The following is a 22,488-nucleotide window of genomic DNA, read 5'->3' on the forward strand; positions in this document are numbered from 1 at the left end:
GACACCCTGTCCCCTATTTCGCAATAATACAAAACGAGCTGCCTTTCTTTGAAATTTGTCGATATGCTTCGTCCATCCTATCTAGTAGGGATCCCATACTGCGCAGTAGAAATCCAGAGGGGGTGGACAAGAGTAGTGTAGGCTGTCTCCTTAGTAGACCTTAACATCTTCTAAGCGTTCTGCGAACAAAACGCAGTCTTTGTTTTGCCTCCCCCACAACTTTTTCTAACTGATCGTTCTAATTTAAGCTGTTCCTTTTTGCAACACCTAGGTATTCAAACGGATCGACTGACTTGAAATTTATATGAAGGGTTGAGAATGACATAATCCAAAGCCACAAAATGTAAATTTTTCAGGGGATGGTTTTAAAACTTCGAATAAATCCATAAATCGTATTTCAACTTTTCGGGTTTTTTGACAAAACTAGTTTATTTCTCTAATGTGTTACTATACCTTTTTGCATAGTTATATTGTGAATAAAGTTAAACATTGTTAATAAAAAAATATGTTTTCCCTGGGTGACACAAAATTGGGCTTTGGCCTGTCTCATACTAACTTTACACAAAGTTTACAAAAATTTGTGCGTCAATGTACAACATAACTTACAGTGATAGTCACTACAGTGTTTCACACAATATAGCCATTATCTATCACCTCTGTTTCATTTTCATCGCTTTGTTCCTTTGATTCACTCAGACTGTTGAAGTATCCCTTCGAAACATCTGGTATGTATGGCATTAATGACATAACATCTTTGAGTTTTTTGTCACATGTTGGAATGGGCTTTAAGTACTTCCTTGAGAGCTGGAGCGGATTACTCTCCTGGTGTGCTCTTCCTTTTTTAGTGAATTTTCTGAATTCTTCAAATTCAGTGTACCGATACTTCACTTTTAAATGTGATGGGATTCCTTCATCAAAACGCCGGCCGTGGTGGCCAAGCGGTTGCAGGCGCTACAGTCTGGAACCGCGATCCTGCCTCGGGCATGGATGTGTGTGATGTCCTTAGGTTAGTTAGGTTTTAGTAGTTCTACGTTCTAGGGGACTGATGACCTCAGATGTTAAGTCACATAGTGCTCAGAGCCATTTGAACCATTTTTTTTTTAAAGTTTTCGTTTCAGAAAATCGGACTTGAGATCCATCATCATGTTTGTCCTTCTTTATAATATTTATCTGCAGGGATGTCAGATCTATAAAGTCTGCTTGCTTCATTTTAACGACTGAAAATGGCTTATTCTTGCACGACTCTTTCATGACTGTAACTCAATCATGAAGGGTGTACACAGTGGGGTTTCTGTTCTTAACGTGCTTCTCAATTCGACCGAAATCTCGGTCACAGGGCAGTCGAGTGCGTCCAACTTGTGGAAACCAATGTTCAATGGCTTTACATTTTCCTGAACGCACTAGTGATCTGTCTAGAGCATCAATTGCCCAGTTTTTGCCTTGGCCTCTGCATTTACCACTAATAATGTGAAGAATGTTTGCCTGAGAATTTTGTATTTCTAAGAATTTTATCAGGCAGCTTCCTATCTCATGAGATCCACGCTTTGCTTCAGCTTCACTCCACACGAACATATGTCCCTTTTCAGACCCGCAATCATGAATACCAAAATTGTAAGTCCACAACTTCCTCTTATAGAATGCAGGCCCAGATGTAAGACTTGGTGTTGAAAAGCTTTGTTGTAGATCAAAGGATATCTTACTTTCCCTAGCTAATTTGGAAAGCTGTGTAATCATATTTTGTCCAGCAGATGTTTGGCATGATGTAGGTCCCTTTCAATTTTTAATCTTCTTATAATATCTTCAGAGTTGGTCAACTGTGCATTTTTTATTTGAATTTGAAATTCGTCACAAACATGACATGTGTCTGAACGAGGCAATTTAAAACCAATATTAAAATCTTGGTGAAATATATCTTGAAATTTCGAAACTTTTACTTGTGGTGCATTATTTTCTTCACAATATTTCAAATAATGTTCTTGATATAATGAAGAAATGGACATGTCATGGTCGAAGTACACTTTATCGGGGTTCTGTGAGCGGCTGTAGTGACTGGCATACTTAGGTATATTATTTATGAAATTGTAAACTGTCTGAACTGCTTCTTGTGAAATTTTCCTTGACGGATTCCCTTTTTTTCCTGGAAACAAAGAAAAAGAAAAAGTTATTTTAAAGGTAAATGCCCAGGTCAGACAAAATTTAGTGAATTTGTGTCTGAATATGATATGCAAAGAAAAACACTGGATAAATAAGCACAACAGAACAAAATTATGGTTTTTCTTGCAAGCGACATTAACTTAATCGTTAAATACCTCTTCTATCTTTTGAAGAAGTGGAGTGTCCCTCACGCAAGTACTTTTGTAAGTTCTTAAGGCGTCCTTGATTGTTCTGAAGCCCATGCACACTTAAAAATGCTTCTCTGCATACCAAAATATTACAGCCATTAACCTTAACCTGGTACGAAAAAGTGACCCTTCGCCGTGAAATTGTGCTTTTTCTTTTCATTGGGTACCTTAAAAAGTGAAATTTATTAATCAAAATAATAATATTTTATTTATAAAAAGTACATGATATAAAAATCAATTTCAAATTATCATTAATCATAGTTACCTCCTTTGCACTTGTTGCATCTTAATATTGCTTAGAAGGTAATTATTTTGGCAATTGAAATCACCCATATACCAAAAAGAATTGAGTATCTGCTCTACACATTCATGAATTTTGCCCCAACACTTGTTTTTACATTTACATCCAGGAACAAGAATTTTAGCACCGACAGCCGCCCGGGATTAGCCAAGCGGTCTAAGGCGTTGCAGTCATGGACTGTGCGGCTGGTCCCGGCGGAGGTTCGAGTCCTCCCTCGGGCATGGGTGTGTGTGTTTGTCCTTACGATAATTTAGATTAAGTACTGTGTAAGCTTAGGGACTGATGACCTTAGCAGTTAAGTCCCATAAGATTTCACACACATTTTTGAGCACCAACAATTTGTCCTGTTTTATCAGATATGTACTGTCTGCCACAACTTCTATGACGTTTACATTTTTCCTTTTTCCAATTGCTCATATTTCTCCTTTTCTTTCTGCCTTTAGGTTCTGTAGCAGGTGATACTTCAGGAGACCTTTCACATTCATCAGCATCCTAAGCCAAATAAAGTATTAAAAGGAGAAATACCAAAGCCACTTTAACACATATACCAAACGTTAATATATTATACAAATAGGCTTATAATATTTAAATTATTACCAATAATGCAGTAATTAATAGGAGAAGTAGAATTTGTTCATGATTCACATGTACATATTTTAATTAGCGAGAAGATAACAGTTATAATTACGCAATAATATTTCACTTTAATGCAGACATAAGCCTCAATCTTTTAAATGTTTAAAAAGTAAGTATTTTAGACTTACCAATTCATTTTCAGATGAAAATTCATGAGAGGGGCAATAACTGCTGCCAGTGGACGAAAAATAGTCTTCAGAACTAGCCATTTCTGTATCTGAATCTTCTTTTTCGCTTATCCATGGAAGTAGCATCTTCTTTGGAAGCGCCATTGTACTGTGGCTTTGGGTTGTTTCAGATGCGAAAAAGACTGCTTCCTCACAGTATGAGAACAACAAGTTAAAATATTTACGCAGTAGCTTCCTCTGTTGAGGAAGCAGAACTAACACGAAAAACGTATTTTGAGAAAAGTGCAGCTTTGGGCTATATCATTCTCGCCGCTTCAATGATTTTACGTGTAACCGAATTTCAAAGGATTCCTTTTAGTATTCGTTTAGATGACTTCATGCTTTTCATTATTTAGTGTCTATTTTCTATTTTCGCATCATGCAGGTTTCTTATCTAAATCATTTTGTAGCTGGTTTTCATAATCAGATTACACTAAAACGGTAAATGAAAGTATCATCTGCAAACTATCTAAGAGAGCTGTTCAGATTGTGTCCTAAATCGTTTACATAGATGCGAAACTATAACACATCCTTGGAGAACGCCAGATGTCATTTCTGTTTTTCCCAATGACTTTTTATCATTTATCATGAACTGTAACTTTCTGACACAAAATCACAAATCCAACTCACAACTGAGACGATACTCCATAAGCATGCAATTTGATTAAAAGCTGCTTGTGAGTAACAGTGCCAAAAGCCTCCTGTAAATCTAAAAATATGAAATGTATGTGAAATCCCCCGTCGACAGCAGTCATTACTTCATGTGAATACAGGACCATTTGTGTTTCACAAGAACAATATCCTCTGAACCTCCGTTTGCTGTGTCGAAAGATCGCTCTCTTCTAGGAAATTATTCATAATGGTCGAACACAACATATGTTCCAAAAACCTTGCTGCGTATCGACGTTAATGATGTGGGCCTGTAATTTAGTGGATTACTGCTATTGCGTCTCTTGAATACTGGTGTGATATGTGCAGCTTTCCATTCTCTGGGTACGAAGTTTTCGTCGAGCGGGGTTGTATGTGATTGCCAAGTATGGAGCTACGAGGATTGTCCAGAATATAAGTTCCGATCAGTTGCTAAATGGAAACCACAGTGAAAATCAGAGACATTTTATTTGCAAGAATTAGCTACACTTTCCACATACTTCTCTACGTAGTCGCCGCTCCCAGTTAGACATTTGTCAGAGCGTTATAGCAAACTTCCAGCAACATCGTCATAGAAGGCAGCTGCCTGTGTTTTCCGATAATTCTCTATGCTGCTGTATAACGTGTAGCCTGCGACCAAGTGTTGTCTTCGTATCCAGCGTTTCATGTGAACAGAGATGATACTCAGGACGAGCCAATTAGGGCTGTGTTGTGGGTGATCGAACACTTCCCATCGAAAAGGCTCCAGGAGCGTCTTCACTGCCCCTGCAGAGTGCGGCTGAGAATTGCCATGAAGAAGGAAGTGCGTGGCAGTTGTGTTAGGCGGGCTGCATTCATTAAGGCGAAGCCTGTCAGCTGGCCCTCCTACTTGGCGGGAGACATCGTTGTTGTAGGCACCCTTACTCGCTCACAGTGCGCTCACAACTGAAAAGAGCGTCTTGATGCGATCGATGGTCATACTAGAGACACTGCCCAACACATTTGTGCAAAGCTTCATTGGGTTTTCACTGTGGTGTCCATTTTGCAACCCATCAGAACTTACTTTCTGGACAACCCTCGTATTACATCAGCAAACTGTGACAGGAACCAGACTGGCATACAGTCTGGACCCGAAGACTGTCCTTTATTGATCTGAGCCGCTTCACTGCATAGAGGACTCCAGATCTACTTCTAAGTTACTCTTGTTGGCAGTTGTTCTCGATTCGAACTCTGGAACATTAGTTCGTCTTCTTTTGTGAAGGAATTTCGGAAAATCGTATTTAGTAGCTCTGCCTTAGTGGACTTGTCATCAATAACAACACCATTGTTATCGCGCAGGGAAGGTGTTGACTGCGTCTTTCTGTCAGATTTCGAGAGAGAGTTACGTTGTGGAAACTGTTAAAAGCATCTCGCTTTGGAGTTTGCGATAAATTTCGAGCTTCTGTAAAACTTCGACGATCTTGGGAATTCCACGTTCTTAAAAATTTGGCATTCTTTTTTAGTTTCTCCTGTAACAGTGCTTTGTTTTGTGTAGGATGGGAATCAGTACCATCTCTTATTAATTTATTTGGTAAATATCTCTCAATTGCTTCCGATAGTATTGATTGGCGACTCCATGGAGTGTTCTGTGCACCACGAGCAAATAGTGGATATAATTGGAAGGAGAACCAGCATTGATCGTAATTTTTTTTGTTTTATTATCCGCAAAATCGATTTTCGGTCACTTAGTGAGCATCCTCAGTGCTGTAATATACAATTAAAATTGGTAGGCATCGGTATCAACAAGCTTAGAGCGATCACATAAACTGAGCTCTAAGCTCTAAGCTTGTTGATACCAGTGCCTACCAATTTTAATTGTATATTACAGCACTGAGGATGATCACTAAGTGACCGAAAATCGTATTTGCGGATGATAAAACAAAAAAATTCGACCAATGCTGGTTATCCTTCCAGTTATATCCGATAGTATTTCTTTCAACATACATTTGGTCTGCGGTTACACAGTTACTTGGAAGGAGTGGAAACAGTCTCTTAGGAAGGCGTCAAGTGTATTTTTATTTGAGTTTTAAATAGAATCATTTCATCAACATCTTCAACATTTTGTAGTTCTGTCTTCGTCAGTTGCATGTAATATTACGGTATATTGATAATTTTTACTTGTGGACCGTCTGACAGCAACTGAATAAAACACAATTTTAGTACCATACGCGTTTCGCCTTTATTTTCTGCAAGGCATCATCAGTGGCCTGGAATATGTACATATATTAGCTATTTAATTAGGCACAGTGACAAAAATGTAAATTAAATAGCTAACATATGTACATATTCCAGGCCACTGATGATGCCTTGCAGAAAATAAAGGCGAAACGCGTATGGCACTAAAATTGTGTTTTATTCAGTTGCTGTCAGACGGTCCACGAGTAAAAATTATCAATATACCGTAATGAGAATCATTTCATGTTTATTTTTGGTGGATTTGGATGTCGCGATGTCCAGTCTCACTAAAACGACCTGCAAAGTAAGGGTGCGTGGGATGACCGCGAGAGTGCTCCTGCGTCATACCCCAGAAGGTAGCTCAAGGTGTGGGTCTGGTGTGTCTGGCGGCAAGACAGGTTGGTTGCAGGCCCAACACACGGCCATCGCCGTTACCGAAGCAGATCCAGCTGTCTAAAGAAAACACAACTGAAATCCACCCTGCCCTCTAATAACGACCTCTCGCTTGACACCACTGAAGTCAGTTTGGTGATTCGACATGTGCTGCCTTCATGAACAGCATTCCAAGGTATGTGTTTTCCAACAGGATAACACTACAGAATGAGATTTTCACTTTGCAGCGGAGTGTACGCTGATATGAAGCTTCCTGGCAGATTAAAACTGTGTCCCTGACTGAAACTCGGGACGTTTGCTTTTCGCGGGCAAGTGCTCTGCCATCTGAGCTACCGAAGCACGACTCACGCCCCATCCTCACAGCTTTACTTCTGCCAGTGCCTCGTCTAATACCTTCCAAACTATACAGAAACTCTTCTGCGAACCTTGCAGACCTAGCACTCCTGAAAGAAAGGATATTGAGGAGACATGGTTTAGCCACAGCCTTGGGGTAGTTTCCAGAATGAGATTTTCAATTCTCCAGCTGAGTGTGCGCTGATATGAAGCTTTCTGGCAGATTAAAACTGTGTGGCGGACAGAGATTCGTACTCGGGACCTTTGCCTTTCGCGGGCAAGTGCTCTACCATCTGAGCACTTTGGAAGGTAGCAGGCGAGGTAATGGCAGAAGTAAAGCTGTGAGAACGGGGTGTGAGTCGTGCTTGGGTAGCTCAGTTGGTAGAGCATTTGCCCGCGATAGGCAAAGGTCCCGAGTTCGAGTATCGGTGCGGTACACAATTTTAACCTGCCAGGAAGTTTGGGGACAACACTCGCCCACATACCGCTGTTGTAGCCCGACATGCTCTAAGAGTGTCGACATGTTGCGTTAGCGTACTCGACTGTGAGATCTGTCCACGACAGAGCACGTATGAGACATCATCGGATTACAGCTCCAGCGTCGTCCACAACCAGCGTTAACCGTCCCTGTACAGACCTACAAAGTGCAACAGGCGTCCAACTCCATACCACAAACTGTCATCCAGCGATTGTACGACACAATACATGCACGTTTGGATGCTTGCATTCAACATGCTGTTGGTTACACCTGTTATTAATCTACCAGCATTCCACATTTGCAAGGGCTTATCGTGCCATTTTTACATTTACCTGTGCTGTTGCAATGTCAATCACGTAAATATGTTACCTAGACAAATTCATTCCCTAAATTTCATTACTCTGCACTAACTGTTTTAATTCTTTTCCGTCAGTGTATGTTATTCCTGCATGATCTTCCTGTTATGTAGCCTCTTCGTTCTTCTAGACGTACCACCGCCGTAATAAACTTTAATCTGTTGTCTAGTACATCTGAAAACACTTTGCAGGTAGTTTTTAACGTATTGATACCTCTATAATTTCAAGTATTCCTGTGATCCCCTCTTTTCAACAGTGACAATACTTACACGTAAGCCAGTCTTCTGGAATTTTCCTGTCCATGAAACAGGTATCAATAAGAATTAAAATTCTGAGCGTAACATATAATCCACCATGTTTAATCAAATCTATATTAATCGCGTTAGATCCTAAGCATTTCTTGCATTTTTGTTTTGTTTAATTATTACATTTTCCATTTCATGGAAGGTAGTTAAATTAGTGTTAACACAATCCATACTAATATTACAAGTGCGAGAGTAACTCTGTTACACTTTTACGACTAAACCGTTGAACCGTTTTTGATGAAATGTAATTTGAAGATAGTCTGAACACTGAGGGAGAACATGAGCTACTTCAGAACGTGTTGTTGTTGTGGTCTTCAGTCCTGAGACTGGTTTGATGCAGCTCTCCATGCCACTCTATCCTGTGCAAGCTTTTTCATCTCCCAGTACCTACTGCAACCTACATCCTTCCGAATCTGCTTAGTGTATTCATCTCTTGGTCTCCCTCTACGATTTTTACCCTCCACGCTGCCCTCCAATACTAAATTGGTGATCCCTTGATGCCTCAGAACATGTCCTACCAACCGATCCCTTCTTCTGGTCAAGTTGTGCCACAAACTTCTCTTCTCCCCAATCCTATTCAATACTTCCTCATTAGTTATGTGATCTACCCATCTAATCTTCAGCATTCTTCTGTAGCACCACATTTCGAAAGCTTCTATTCTCTTCTTGTCCAAACTATTTATCGTCCATGTTTCACTTCCATACATGGCTACACTCCATACGAATACTTTCAGAAATGACTTCCTGACACTTAAATCAATACTGGATGTTAACAAATTTCTCTTCTTCAGAAACACTTTCCTTGCCATTGCCAGCCTACATTTTATATCCTCTCTACTTCGACCATCATCAGTTATTTTGCTCCCCAAATAGCAAAACTCCTTTACTACTTTAAGTGCCTCATTTCCTAATCTAATTACTTCAGCATCACCCGACTTAATTAGACTACATTCCATTATCCTTGTTTTGCTTTTGTTGATGTTCATCTTATATCCTCCTTTCAAGACACTGTCCATTCCATTCAACTGCTCTTCCAAGTCCTTTGCTGTCTCTGACAGAATTACAATGTCATCGGCGAACCTCAAAGTTTTTATTTCTTCTCCATGAATTTTAATACCTACCCCGAATTTTTCTTTTGTTTCCTTTACTGCTTGCTCAATATACAGATTGAACAACATCGGGGAGAGGCTACAACCCTGTCTTACTCCCTTCCCAACCACTGCTTCCCTTTCATGTCCCTCGACTCTTATAACTGCCATCTGGTTTCTGTACAAATTGTAAATAGCTTTTCGCTCCCTGTATTTTACCCCTGCCACCTTCAGAATTTGAAAGAGAGTATTCCAGTCAACATTGTCAAAAGCTTTCTCTAAGTCTACAAATGCTAGAAACGTAGGTTTGCCTTTCCTTAATCTTTCTTCTAAGATAAGTCGTAAGGTCAGTATTGCCTCACGTGTTCCAGTGTTTCTACGGAATCCAAACTGATCTTCCCCGAGGTTGGCTTCTACTAGTTTTTCCATTCGTCTGTAAAGAATTCGTGTTAGTATTTTGCAGCTGTGACTTATTAAGCTGATAGTTCGGTAATTTTCACATCTGTCAACACCTGCTTTCTTTGGGATTGGAATTATTATATTCTTCTTGAAGTCTGGGGGTATTTCGCCTGTTTCATACATCTTGCTCACCAGATGGTAGAGTTTTGTCAGGACTGGCTCTCCCACGGCCGTCAGTAGTTCCAATGGAATATTGTCTACTCCGGGGGCCTTGTTTCGACTCAGGTCTTTCAGTGCTCTGTCAAACTCTTCACGCAGTATCGTATCTCCCATTTCATCTTCATCTACATCCTCTTCCATTTCCATAATATTGTCCTCAAGTACATCGCCCTTGTATAGACCCTCTATGTACTCCTTCCACCTTTCTGCTTTCCCTTCTTTGCTTAGAACTGGGTTTCCATCTGAGCTCTTGATATTCATACCAGTCGTTCTCTTATCTCCAAAGGTCTCTTTAATTTTCCTGTAGGCGGTATCTATCTTACCCCTAGTGAGATAGGCCTCTACATCCTTACATTTGTCCTCTAGCCATCCCTGCTTAGCCATTTTGCACTTCCTGTCGATCTCATTTTTGAGACGTTTGTATTCCTTTTTGCCTGTTTCACTTACTGCATTTTTATATTTTCTCCTTTCATCAATTAAATTCAGTATTTCTTCTGTTACCCAAGGATTTCTACTAGCCCTCGTCTTTTTACCTACTTGATCCTCTGCTGCCTTCACTACTTCATCCCTCAAAGCTACCCATTCTTCTTCTACTGTATTTATTTCCCCCATTCCTGTCAATTGCTCCCTTATGCTCTCCCTGAATCTCTGTACAACCTCTGGTTCTTTCAGTTTATCCAGGTCCCATCTCCTTAAATTCCCACCTTTTTGCAGTTTCTTCAGTTTTAATCTACAGGTCATAACCAATAGATTGTGGTCAGAGTCCACATCTGCCCCTGGAAATGTCTTACAATTTAAAACCTGGTTCCTAAACCTCTGTCTTACCATTATATAATCTATCTGATACCTTTTAGTATCTCCAGGGTTCTTCCATGTATACAACCTTCTTTCATGATTCTTAAACCAAGTGTTAGTTATGATTATGTTGTGCTCTGTGCAAAATTCTACCAGGCGGCTTCCTCTTTCATTTCTGTCCCCCAATCCATATTCACCTACTATGTTTCCTTCTCTCCCTTTTCCTACACTCGAATTCCAGTCACCCATGACTATTAAATTTTCGTCTCCCTTCACAATCTGAATAATTTCTTTTATTTCATCATACATTTCTTCAATTTCTTCGTCATCTGCAGAGCTAGTTGGCATATAAACTTGTACTACTGTAGTAGGTGTGGGCTTCGTATCTATCTTGGCCACAATAATGCGTTCACTATGCTGTTTGTAGTAGCTTACCCGCATTCCTATTTTCCTATTCATTATTAAACCTACTCCTGCATTCCCTCTATTTGATTTTGTGTTTATAACCCTGTAGTCACCTGACCAGAAGTCTTGTTCCTCCTGCCACCGAACTTCACTAATTCCCACTATATCTAACTTCAACCTATCCATTTCCCTTTTTAAATTTTCTAACCTACCTGCCCGATTAAGGGATCTGACATTCCACGCTCCGATCCGTAGAACGCCAGTTTTCTTTCTCCTGATAACGACGTCCTCCTGAGTAGTCCCCGCCCGGAGATCCGAATGGGGGACTATTTTACCTCCGGAATATTTTACCCAAGAGGACGCCATCATCATGTAATCATACAGTAAAGCTGCATGCCCTCGGGAAAAATTACGGCTGTAGTTTCCCCTTGCTTTCAGCCGTTCGCAGTACCAGCACAGCAAGGCCGTTTTGGTTATTGTTACAAGGCCAGATCAGTCAATCATCCAGACTGTTGCCCTTGCAACTACTGAAAAGGCTGCTGCCCCTCTTCAGGAACCACACGTTTGTCTGGCCTCTCAACAGATACCCCTCCGTTGTGGTTGCACCTACGGTACGGCTATCTGTATCGCTGAGGCACGCAAGCCTCCCCACCAACGGCAAGGTCCATGGTTCATGGGGGGGGTACGTGTGTAGAACGTGTGTAGCACATTTATTGCTTTCAAGAATTTAACGCCAAATATGGAACGATAATTACTCTTTGAAACAGCTGTTTACTCTCTGACTTTTGATTTTTATCGTGTGTGTGAAAATGGTTTTATTGTTTCGTATATACTACATAACACGATTCAGACCATTGAATTCAATGCTTGTACAGTCCTCAACGTGTTTAATCGCTGCTCTCATACTAATATCACTGACAAGGCCATCGCATTTTAGTCGCTGAGCGACACGTGTCTCATAGCTTCTGAGACGCTTGAAGATTCACAATGCTGTACGACAAAATAGAGAGACGTTGTGCCGTTATATGTAGAATGTCGAAGATTTTTAGTGAGGCTGCATTTGATTATGACATTCGAGAGTAGGTGTGGGTGACAACCAGACAAGTGAGGATAGCTGACGCTATTGCGTGTACGACTATTATTAAACTTGAGCTGCTGCAAGCTACACATTATTTGTTTCCCTTCTTCGTAAGTTAAACTCTTTTTCATAATTTTAGAAAGTCCATATTTTCTTTCAGTTCCCGTCACTCATCTGATACCAAGATAAAGTTTCAACAGGGTTTTTTTTTCCATTCGGGGCTGGGTGTTTGTGTTGTCCGCATCACCCTTTTATCATTATCGAATACCTAGTCGCTGAAGAGACGACAAATAAAAATACGACGTAAAGATGGGGAAGCAAGGAATGCAACATCATCTTTTTAAGCCAGTGACTATACACCATATCAAAAAAATATTAAATTTGTTGCTTAATGCACATGCTGCACTATGTACAGATGCCAACGCTCCTGTTGAAGTAGTTGGAGGAGTTCGCACTTACCCCAACAGGTGGACACGTGATGTTGGTATGTTGTTGGCTCTGAGCACTATGGGACTCAACTGCTGAGGTCATTAGTCCCCTAGAACTTAGAACTAGTTAAACCTAACTAACCTAAGGACATCACAAACATCCATGCCCGAGGCAGGATTCGAACCTGCGACCGTAGCGGTCCTGCGGTTCCAGACTGCAGCGGACACGTGATTGAAGCTGACATTATTGCACGTGCAATAGGTGACTTACTCACCACGACTCATCATAACAGAACTGCTGATGTGCAAGTGCAGCCATGGGTAAGAGCTGGTCAGTCATATTTTCACAATGACTACTCATCTTTTCGTCTTTGCATTATATAACAGACCGGGAGACCTGTTCGAAACTGCCAGCCGGTGTGGCCGAACGGTTCTAGACGCTTCAGTCTGGAATCGCGCGACCGCTACGGTCGCAGGCTCGAATCCTACTTCGGGCATGGATGTGTATCTTGTGCTTCGGTTAGTTAGGTTTAAGTAGTTCTAAGTTCTAGAAGACTGATGACCTCAGATGTTAAGTCCCATAGCGCTCAGAGCCATTTGAACCATTTGTTCGAAACTTTCACAGTCCTGTTGTAAATGATGACATTATTTGGAATAAATATAGTCATTGGGATAAGGGTAGTCGTGGGAACGAAGAGAAGCCATTTTTATAAATGAACAGAATGAGGTGAAATAATAATCGTGAATTTATGATAAACTTGTGTACCCATGCACGTAACTTTCAACAAAATTCTCTACAAAGCATTACAATACCTAGATGTAAACGATATTTGACGTATGAATGTAATATTCGTGCACTTTTGGTTTTTTTATTTTCTTTAAGGGATAGGGGAAGAGATACAATTGACTATTGCAGTGGTCAAGCTTACTATATGAGACAATGCTATGTAGAAATTATCCAGCTAATAAGTATTTTAAAACAAATAAAATGGTATTTGGGATAGGATAACACGAAAAGGCAGTCTCTTATTCGTGAGTAATAATTGTACTTCGTAAAATATAGGTGTGAAGCCAGATGTGTATTAACAGTCAACAGCCTAATCAGAAGCCTGTCAAAGAACCTTTCTAACGATGCCTCACCATCACTGTACGATTAGTATGTGTTGAGAAGAAATAATTTATGTGATTAACAGTTTGTACGCTGTGTATCGAAACTCTACTAGTTTTGTGTCAGTACCAAAATCTCTAACAAGGCCGACTTAACGTCCCAGATAGTTGAAAGATGACACTTTTCTGTGACTACGAATTTCGTCAGCTCAAGTATTTTAATATGGTGTCTTCTTGACCGACTACCACCGAATCGAACTCAAATGCGACGCCATTTACGACGAACACTATTTTACCTACCATTCTTCCTTGGAGAGTAGCTCATGGAGAGGTCTTACTGCTTGTTTCAGATTTCCTGAAGCAGAACGACAGCGATGAAGACCCCGAGCCAGTAAGGAAGGCCAGACTGATGTACCGCGTCTGCATGGACACCCGTAAGTAGCGTCACAACAGTTCACAAGTGAGTCCCCATCGTTCCGTGTGTACTGATCACCCACGACGTTATATCCACCCCTCCACAGCGGGAATAAGCACTTCCCGATCACGGGGGACACCCTGACGAAGTCACATCATGCGTCTCATCTATGAACGGTGTTTCAGAAGTGAAGGTCAATAATTCACACAAGAAAGGCACAGGCCAAAAGTAGCCAAAACGCTCCAATAAACATGGGAACACAAATCAACCGTTGTCGAGGTATCGCATTAATTCGAGTTGGGAACCAACTGTAAACGACCCTGGGTACCGTGGTACTGAAGGTTTGGTATCGACTATCTGTTTACGCATGCGCAACTACTTCCCTTTCCCTCTCCGTGCACTGTGCTGTACCGGCCTCCAGTTACGACTATGAAGGCACCATGGACAGGGCTTACACCAATGAAAAGTACGCTGCCGCGCGGAGTGGCCGCGCGGTTTAAGGCGCCATGTCACGGATTGCGCGGCCCCTCCTACTGGAAGTTCGAGTCCTGCCTCGGGGATGAGTGTGTGTGCTGTTCTTAGCATAAGTTAGTTTAAATGTGTGTAAGTCTAGGGACTGATGACCTCAGCAGTTTGGTCTATTAGGAATTCACATATCATCTGAACCTTTTTTTTTTAAAGTACGCTGACATGCACGAAATACATTTGTTCATGTATGGCAAAGGGAATGGCAGTGCCCTTGAGGCTGCACAGTTGTATGAAGAAGCTTTTCCTCTCCGCAGACAGACCGACAGGCGCACATTTAGCCGGTTACATCAGCGCCTCCATAACACCTGATGTTGGGGAAAGAGTGTTAGGCATTGCACACGGACGTTCTAGTATTTCAACAAGGAGAATTGTTACCCAAGAGCATGTCCTGAACCATAGCAGTGCGTACCAAGTATTCTATCTGTTGTGTCTAGACAAGACAGCCTAGACACAATGAGAGGAAGCCGAAAGGCACTCGCTTAAACTCACGCAGGCTGGCGTGAGGTCTGAAACAGGATACGTAATGAATGCTATAAAGAAAAGTACGTAGCTTCTGGAATACTTAACTTTAATCCACATTTGTAGAACATCGCTCTTGATGATACATGCTTCACAATATTACTTATCAATTGAATACGGCGCCTTGCTAGGTCGTAGCAAATGTAGCTGAAGGCTATGCTAACTATCGTCTCGGCAAATGAGAGCGTATTTGTCAGTGAACCTTTCCTTGCAAAGTCGGCTGTACAACTGGGGCGAGTGCCAGTACGTCTCTCTAGACCTGCCGTGTGGTGGCGCTCCGTCTGCTATCACTGACAGTGGCGACACGCTGGTCCGGCGTATACTAATGGACCGCGGCCGATTTAAAGGCTACCACCTAGCAAGTGTGGTGTCTGGCGGTGACACCACACTATCCACATGATCTTCAGCGAGTGCAAGCCCTCCATCATGCAGACTTCCCTCCTAGAGAGAATTTCTGACAATGGGAGCAACAGCAGCGTCCTCTGAATCCTCTGTTTGTAAGCAGTATTCTGTTCACCAATGAGGCGAAATTTACCCGTGACAGTATTTTCAGCTGCTGAGAATTCTTCTGGGGCCGTGGGCCATGGATCTCTTCTATCCCTGACATTAAATCCAAGGCTTGCCGACTGTCGGCAAGACTTGGCAAGACTCGGCAAAACTCAGCAAGACTTGGGAAGACCAGGCAAGACTCGGCAAGACTCGGAAAGACGGCAGGACTCGGCAGGACTCGGCAGGATTCGGCAGGACTCGGCAGGACTCGGCTGGACTCGGCAGGACTCGGCAGGGCTCGGCAGGACTCGGCAGGACTCGGCAGGGCTCGGAAAGACTCGGAAAGACTCGGACTCGGCAGGACTCGGAAAGACTCGGCAGGACTCGGAAAGACTCGGCAGGACTCGGAAAGACTCGGAAAGACTCGGCTAGACTCGGCTAGACTCGGCTAGACTCGGCTAGACTCGGCTACACTCGGCTACACTCGGCTACACTCGGCTACACTCGGCTAGACTTGGCAAGACACGGCAAGACCCGGCAGGAGTCGGCAGGACTCGGCAGCACTCGGCAGGACTCGGCAGGACTCGGCAGGACTCGGCAGGAATCGGCAGAGTCGGCAGGAGTCGGTAGGAGTCGGCAGGAGTCGGCAGGACTCGCCAGGAGTCGGCACAACCAAGACCACCCCCGAAGATGTCCAGCGTAGCCTTGGATGAAATGTCAGGGATAGAAGAGTTTCATGGACCACGGCCATCACCCGGAACAATTCTCAGCAGCTGAAACATCCGATCGTGAAAGCCTTCATTGTACGGTATTTTTAACTACCATAACTGTCACATTTGGGCTAATGTCAGTCCTATTCCAACATACGTATCATGAGATCAACAGCATTGTTCGTTGAGCGTCTGGGCAGGACTGCTCGGAGACCACTCCACTGGACCACACTTTCTATCACAGATACTAACGGGACAGTAGTACATGCGGTTCTGGGGACTGTACTTCCAGATACACATGATGATGTCCCACTGAACCAACGCCTGAACGTGTGGTTCATGCATGACGCAGTGATCCAACACATTTTCATTTACGAGCGCGCCAGGTTCTAACTCGGACGTATGGTCAACACTGGATACATACAGCAGGACCTGTGCCATGGACTCCAAGGCCTCACGATTTAAAACCCATGGATTTCCGTGTGTGGGGTCGTGTCAAAAGCCTGGTCTATGCTACGTCTTGAGCAATTACGCCTGCAGATTGAAGCAGCTTTCAAGCATTTACAGAATTCCCCAGGACTGCCTGAGAGGATTCGCAACTCATTTCAGACACGAGTTCAGTGTTGCATTCAGACGTATGAACAACATTTCGAACCCATACTGTAACGTTTAGACATGCCATTTGTTCGTAGACACTGATGAACCGCAACGAAAAACGTGTAATTCGACAACGGTTGATCTGTGGACCAATGTTTAGTGGAGCTTTTTAACTACTTTTGGCCTGTACTTCCCATGTGTGAATTATTGACCATCACTTCTGAAACAGCCTGTATAAACCATTTGCAAAATTTCACGTACAGAGTCCAGCTAAATGACTTAGCGAATAAGGTACAGCAACAATAACATGAAGCAAGAAACAATAAAAAACGGACAGACACACGCTGATTGAAAGATAACTCGCAAAAATATGCGTCTAACTCGAAGCAGCGGCAAAAGGGCTAACATTCGCCGAAAGATGGATCGGCAGAAATGGTAGCGGTTCTTGGTCGCTAACGTCCCGGAAACTTATCCCCTTACATTTTTGCATGTGGAGATGGTTGAAAGGCGAAGTCTACAAAGAATACGTTGTGATGCCTGTGATGGCAGGACAGAGCGGATTATGTTGTAAAAAGGGGCCAAAATATGTTGCTGTCAGGTCCACTCAACATACAAACTTTATTCATCAATACACAATATTAAAACAAGGATTCAAATCACTCAAAACTTTAATCGACCTCCTTTGATTAAGTTTAGATCGGCTGAAGGCCACACTCAAAATTCAAGACACAGGGCCTAAGTAAGAAATTGAGAAACAAGGTTCTTCTGGAGGTTTCACCCAAGAATATTTTGCAAATATTCAATCTAAACAGGCTGAAGGCCTTAGCAATTTAATTTTAATGAGACTTGGCTGGAGGCCGCATATTAGGCAATAAGAAGAGTTTCAATCAAAAGGCAGAAGGCCTTATCTTAAAACAAAAACACAACAAACTTAAGACTTAAGGGAAAGACAAGGATATTAATTTAAGAGACATTAAAACTCGGCTGAAGTCCACACATCATCCAAATAAATAAAATCCAAACAGGGAAATTACTACATAATACACAAGGAACGGCGCTCAGAAGTTTCGAAGAGTCACCCTGTGATTTTAGCACTAACGCACATTTAGGTGAGAGAGGCAGCCTGTCCAACGACTTCTTAATCTAGAGGCAACCCAACCGACAGACCGTCGACCGATCAATCAACCAAATCAGTTCCGCTCCACGCAACCTGCAGAACGACCACAAGATTTTAATACACAATGCACAGAATACTGGCGCCCGCACCGACCAACAACACCTCAGCTGTCGAACTACACGCCACGCTGGACAGCAACAACATGACGAGGAAAATACACTGCATAAAATTACGTCAACAAGCAGGGCAGGCAACCAGAACGTCAACGGCCACAAGACAGAAGATACCGCTGGTGCACTTCCATAGCGGGGAATAAATTAAGTTTAATTTCACAGGAAGACAGCTGCAATCTTGGCAACTTAAATACACATACGTTGTTGTTCGCGGGAATGTCCCAAAAGAGACAACCAGCATCAAACGAAGAAATGTAAACAGTTGAGGCTCGATAGTAAGTTAAGTGAGGACTCAACTTTGATGTCCAAGATCGGTGGGCGGAGAACTTTGTAGCACTCGCAAGCAGCACCTCACACTCCAACCGCGCGTGCACACCGCCAGCGGCTCCAGTCCGAGTCCGCGCGACGGGGCCTTGCTTGCTGCTCCACGCCAACCCCGACCCACGCGACTGCTGGTCCGTCCGAGACTGCTGCTCCGTCGCGACTGCACTGCTGGTGCATCTCCCACGCACTGACTACCCGACACACGAGGACCCGGAAATACTATCGGTCGCTCCAGAGATGGTACTACAGTGCGCTTATCGATAAGCGCTGCTGCTGCCACTCACAGACAGGTAAGGCAGGAAGTTAGTGACGCCAGTAAATGGAATAAGAAAACGAGGCGGCAGTACCGTAATAGAAGATGACAAACAATTAACGGGCTGAACACGAGCCGTGCAGGGCTCATAGATAAAAAGAAACCAATTGATCGTTCGGGTTCGAATTTCGTATTCGTGTAAACCGAATTTAAGCTTAATTGCTTGCCATTGCTTAATGCCTTAGTGAATATTTATTTCTGTTAGATTTTAACATCTGTATGTCTATGATCACTGGGTACATATTACATCTAATATTTCATTCGAATCAATCTACACTACCACTTCCTAAAATATGACGCAGTGGTTAGCACACTGGACTCGCATTCGGGAGGACGACGGTTCAATCCCGTCTCCGGCCATCCTGATTTAGGTTTTCCGTGATTTCCCTGAATCGTTTCAGGCAAATGCCGGGATGGTTCCTTTGAAAGGGCACGGCCGATTTCCTTCCCCATCCTTCCCTAACCCGAGCTTGCGCTCCGTCTCTAATGACCTCGTTGTCGACGGGACGTTAGACACCACTAACCTAACCTAACCTAAAATATGCTGCAAGAAAAAAATTAGTACACCCTTTTAGGGGTTTCCAGTTCACTCCAGATTTATTGTTGCGACAGTACATATGGATTTTATGAAATAAATACATTTACGGATCAATATCACAAGCGGTTGTGAGGTACCAGTTACCGACCCATGGTGAAATACCCATGTTGATACGTGGTGTAGTCTCCACAAGTATCAATGCAGATGCTGACGCTGGCATCCAGTCGATCGTACAGATGGCGAATACCGCCTTGCGATACGTTATGCCACGCCAGTTCGAACTCTTCACGTAGTTCTGTAAGAGTTGTTGGTAGACGAGGCGCAGGAATCACCTCTCGTTCCATCATATCCCCCACATGCTCAATTGCAGACAGATCCGTAGATCGTGTTCGCCAGGGAAGTTGCTGCAAAACACACTGAGTTTCATGGGCAGTAAGTGGGCGAGCACCTTTCTGCTGCACAAAGGTCAAAATAATGGATATAACAATATTCTGCAGCCGGCCTCTGTGGCCGACCGGTTCTAGGTGCTTCAGTCTGGAACCTCGCTGGAGGTTCGAATCCTGCCTTTGGCATGGATGCGTGTGATGTCCTTAGGTTTAAGTAGTTCTAAGTCCAGGGGACTGATGACCTCAGATGTTAAGTCCCATAGTGCTTAGAGGCATTTGAACCAATATCCTGCATGTACTGAGTGCTGGTTAATGTCCGCTTCAAAAACACCAAAGGCGCAATGAGTGTTCTAGCTTGTCGCATCCCAGACCATAAGGTGTGTGGTGGGGCTGGTGTGTCTTGGATGAGTACACTCTGCAAGATGACACTCTCCAGGTCCCCGCTGTAAGCGCAAACCAATCACTTGCATGGAGGCAGAATCCGCTTTCATCGTTGAAGACCACAGCGCGCCGCTCAAAGTGATCCCCTGGTGGCACGTGTCGAGCCATGCACATCAGTGCTGTGGCGTGACTGGAAGATGGGCTAGAGGTGGTGCGTGACCGTACACCCACTGATAATCACCGGTTCACAACCCGTCTGGGCTCACAACACCTCCTATGTGTTATATGCGAGTGCAGGCTTTCTCGGCGAATTTCATATATGAAGTCGTCACGTGTTGTCAGCCGACTAGCGTCGTCGTCTCGTAGCAACGCTTCGATGGAATGCGTCTCCATCATCTTCAGGCGAAGTGTCCGGATATCGTCAGTCGTGGGCTGACATCTCTTTGCTTGCAGCTCTCTGGTATGGACAACCTCCTCTGAGGTGGTCTACAATATTGGAGTCTGTTGTCAATTGACATTTACTCCACAAGTATAAAGGTAAAATTGGCTGGGATAAAAAAGGGTTTGCTAAAACTTGTCTGAGCTCGACAGGATAAAATACAAAGAGTGCTAGAAAACTAGCGGCGAGAGGAAGAGTAATGTTTGTTCTTCTTCTGCTTAACTCTCGGAATAGCAGCGATTATACGCTGCCAGTCATAATCGGTAAAAATAGGGAAGCGGTTTATAAGGTCCAAGTCCCTCTTAGGAATGACGGCGGTCAGATTTGCAATTGCCCATTCGAAATCATAAGGCTTATGGGGTAGAGGTGGTTTAGGAACATTGGAGGCGGTAAAAGGGTACGGGGTATTGTGTGCGCGAACGTCTTGTCACGCAATGATTTTGCGACCATCTTCAGCAGTTCTGGCGCAGTGATCTCTGTCTCTGCTGGCGGCGTGTGGACTACCTCTTCTGTGTCCAGGTCTTGGATGGGCGCAGCAGTTGTGACTTCATCTCCCAGCAGCGGCAATCCCGCCTTGTCCGCGGAAGAGCAGGCGGGCATTTCGATGCCTTTGGTCACGTCATCTCGTATTACTGGTGGAGCTGATTCGGAATCTTGCTTCCGCTGGGCTTCCTCCTTCGAGGAGGGGGCAGACATCTTGTTTGCCACCTCCATGGGCACCCCCACAGCGCCCTGCGTTACCGCAGGAGCCGGGGGAGCGTCCGTCTGCGTGGCGATGGTGGCAGTCGTAACTTCTCGCCCCTTGCGAGACTTACAGGCCAGCAACTCGCGAAGCTGTGCGAGCTGGAGGCGTACCTCGTCCACCTCGGCCCGAAGTGCAGCCCTCTCACCTGCCATGGCAGATTTGAGAGCAGAACTGCGTTGGCGACAGCATCGTCGATCTTGTGAATGCTGTTGGGATTGCAACAGCACAGCCCTCCACCCGCGACAGCACCGGCAAACGTGCCAGTGGCGTGATGCGCGGGCAGAGAATTTGCCGCTTCTTGATTCCTTGTCATCTCTTCTTGCGCAGTGGTTCGCCGTCGATGTGTGTTCCGCTCCCTCCCGCGGCCACGGTGGGAACCGCCGCAATTACAACATGTAGCAGCGGCTTCCCTGGGCTGCTTACAGTCGCGAGTGAGGTGCGGCTTTGCACACTTCAAACACGCGAGTACTCCTGTGCAATCCGCGGCGAAGTGCCCCAACTTCTGACAGCGGAAGCACTGAAAGGTTTCTTCCTCTTCTGCTTGCTGTCCAGTCCAAGCGCTTGGCCCAGGAGGCTGACGATTGCGGCAGCTTGTTCTCCTCGTCTTCAATGGCGTCCAGACATGTTGGCGCGGCGAGCGAGGCTGACATCTCTGCTGGGCCGCTCTCCGCTTCCCGCGGCCGGCCAATCACGCGCCTGAGAAATCGCCCGATGCGCCTGGATCGGCCGGTGGTGGTGGGGGGGGGGGGGGACGCTTGCGCGGGGTTCGAGTCCCGGCGTCCGTCTCTGTCTGCTCCGTCCGCAGCCCTTGGTGGAACAGAACGTTCTTCTCTGATTTTCCTGATTGCAGGCTCCCAGGATGTGCTGAGGTGCTAGCCACTGTCGCGGTGGATTATGTTGTCGTGGTACTGTATCTTAACGCCAATAGCTGCCACCACCCTGCGCATCGCAATTCTATACTCAACACCTTAGTGCATAGGGCCAGGTCCATCTGCGGTAAGGAAAGTTTGCCAGGATAATTGCAACACCTAAAGGACACCTTCAAGAAAAATGGATACAGTGAGACACAAATAAGGAGAGCTCTGAAGACCGACCACAAGAAGAGAGAAGAGAGACCGGATGAAGACGAAGCAATGGGCTGTG

The 22,488-nt window shown here is 44.1% G+C and overlaps 1 protein-coding gene across 1 annotated transcript in view; it reads left to right on the forward strand.

The window, feature by feature from the left end:
* Nucleotides 1-22,488, forward strand: part of LOC124550796 (neprilysin-1-like) — a 487,987-nt gene that overhangs the window by 195,513 nt on the left and 269,986 nt on the right. Inside the window, exon 6 of the mRNA XM_047125521.1 lies at nt 13,992-14,105. Coding sequence (XP_046981477.1) covers nt 13,992-14,105 — 114 coding nt within the window. The remainder of the gene's footprint in view (nt 1-13,991; nt 14,106-22,488) is intronic.

The sequence above is a fragment of the Schistocerca americana genome, chromosome 9, assembly GCF_021461395.2.
Source record: "Schistocerca americana isolate TAMUIC-IGC-003095 chromosome 9, iqSchAmer2.1, whole genome shotgun sequence".
Lineage (NCBI taxonomy): Eukaryota > Metazoa > Arthropoda > Insecta > Orthoptera > Acrididae > Schistocerca > Schistocerca americana.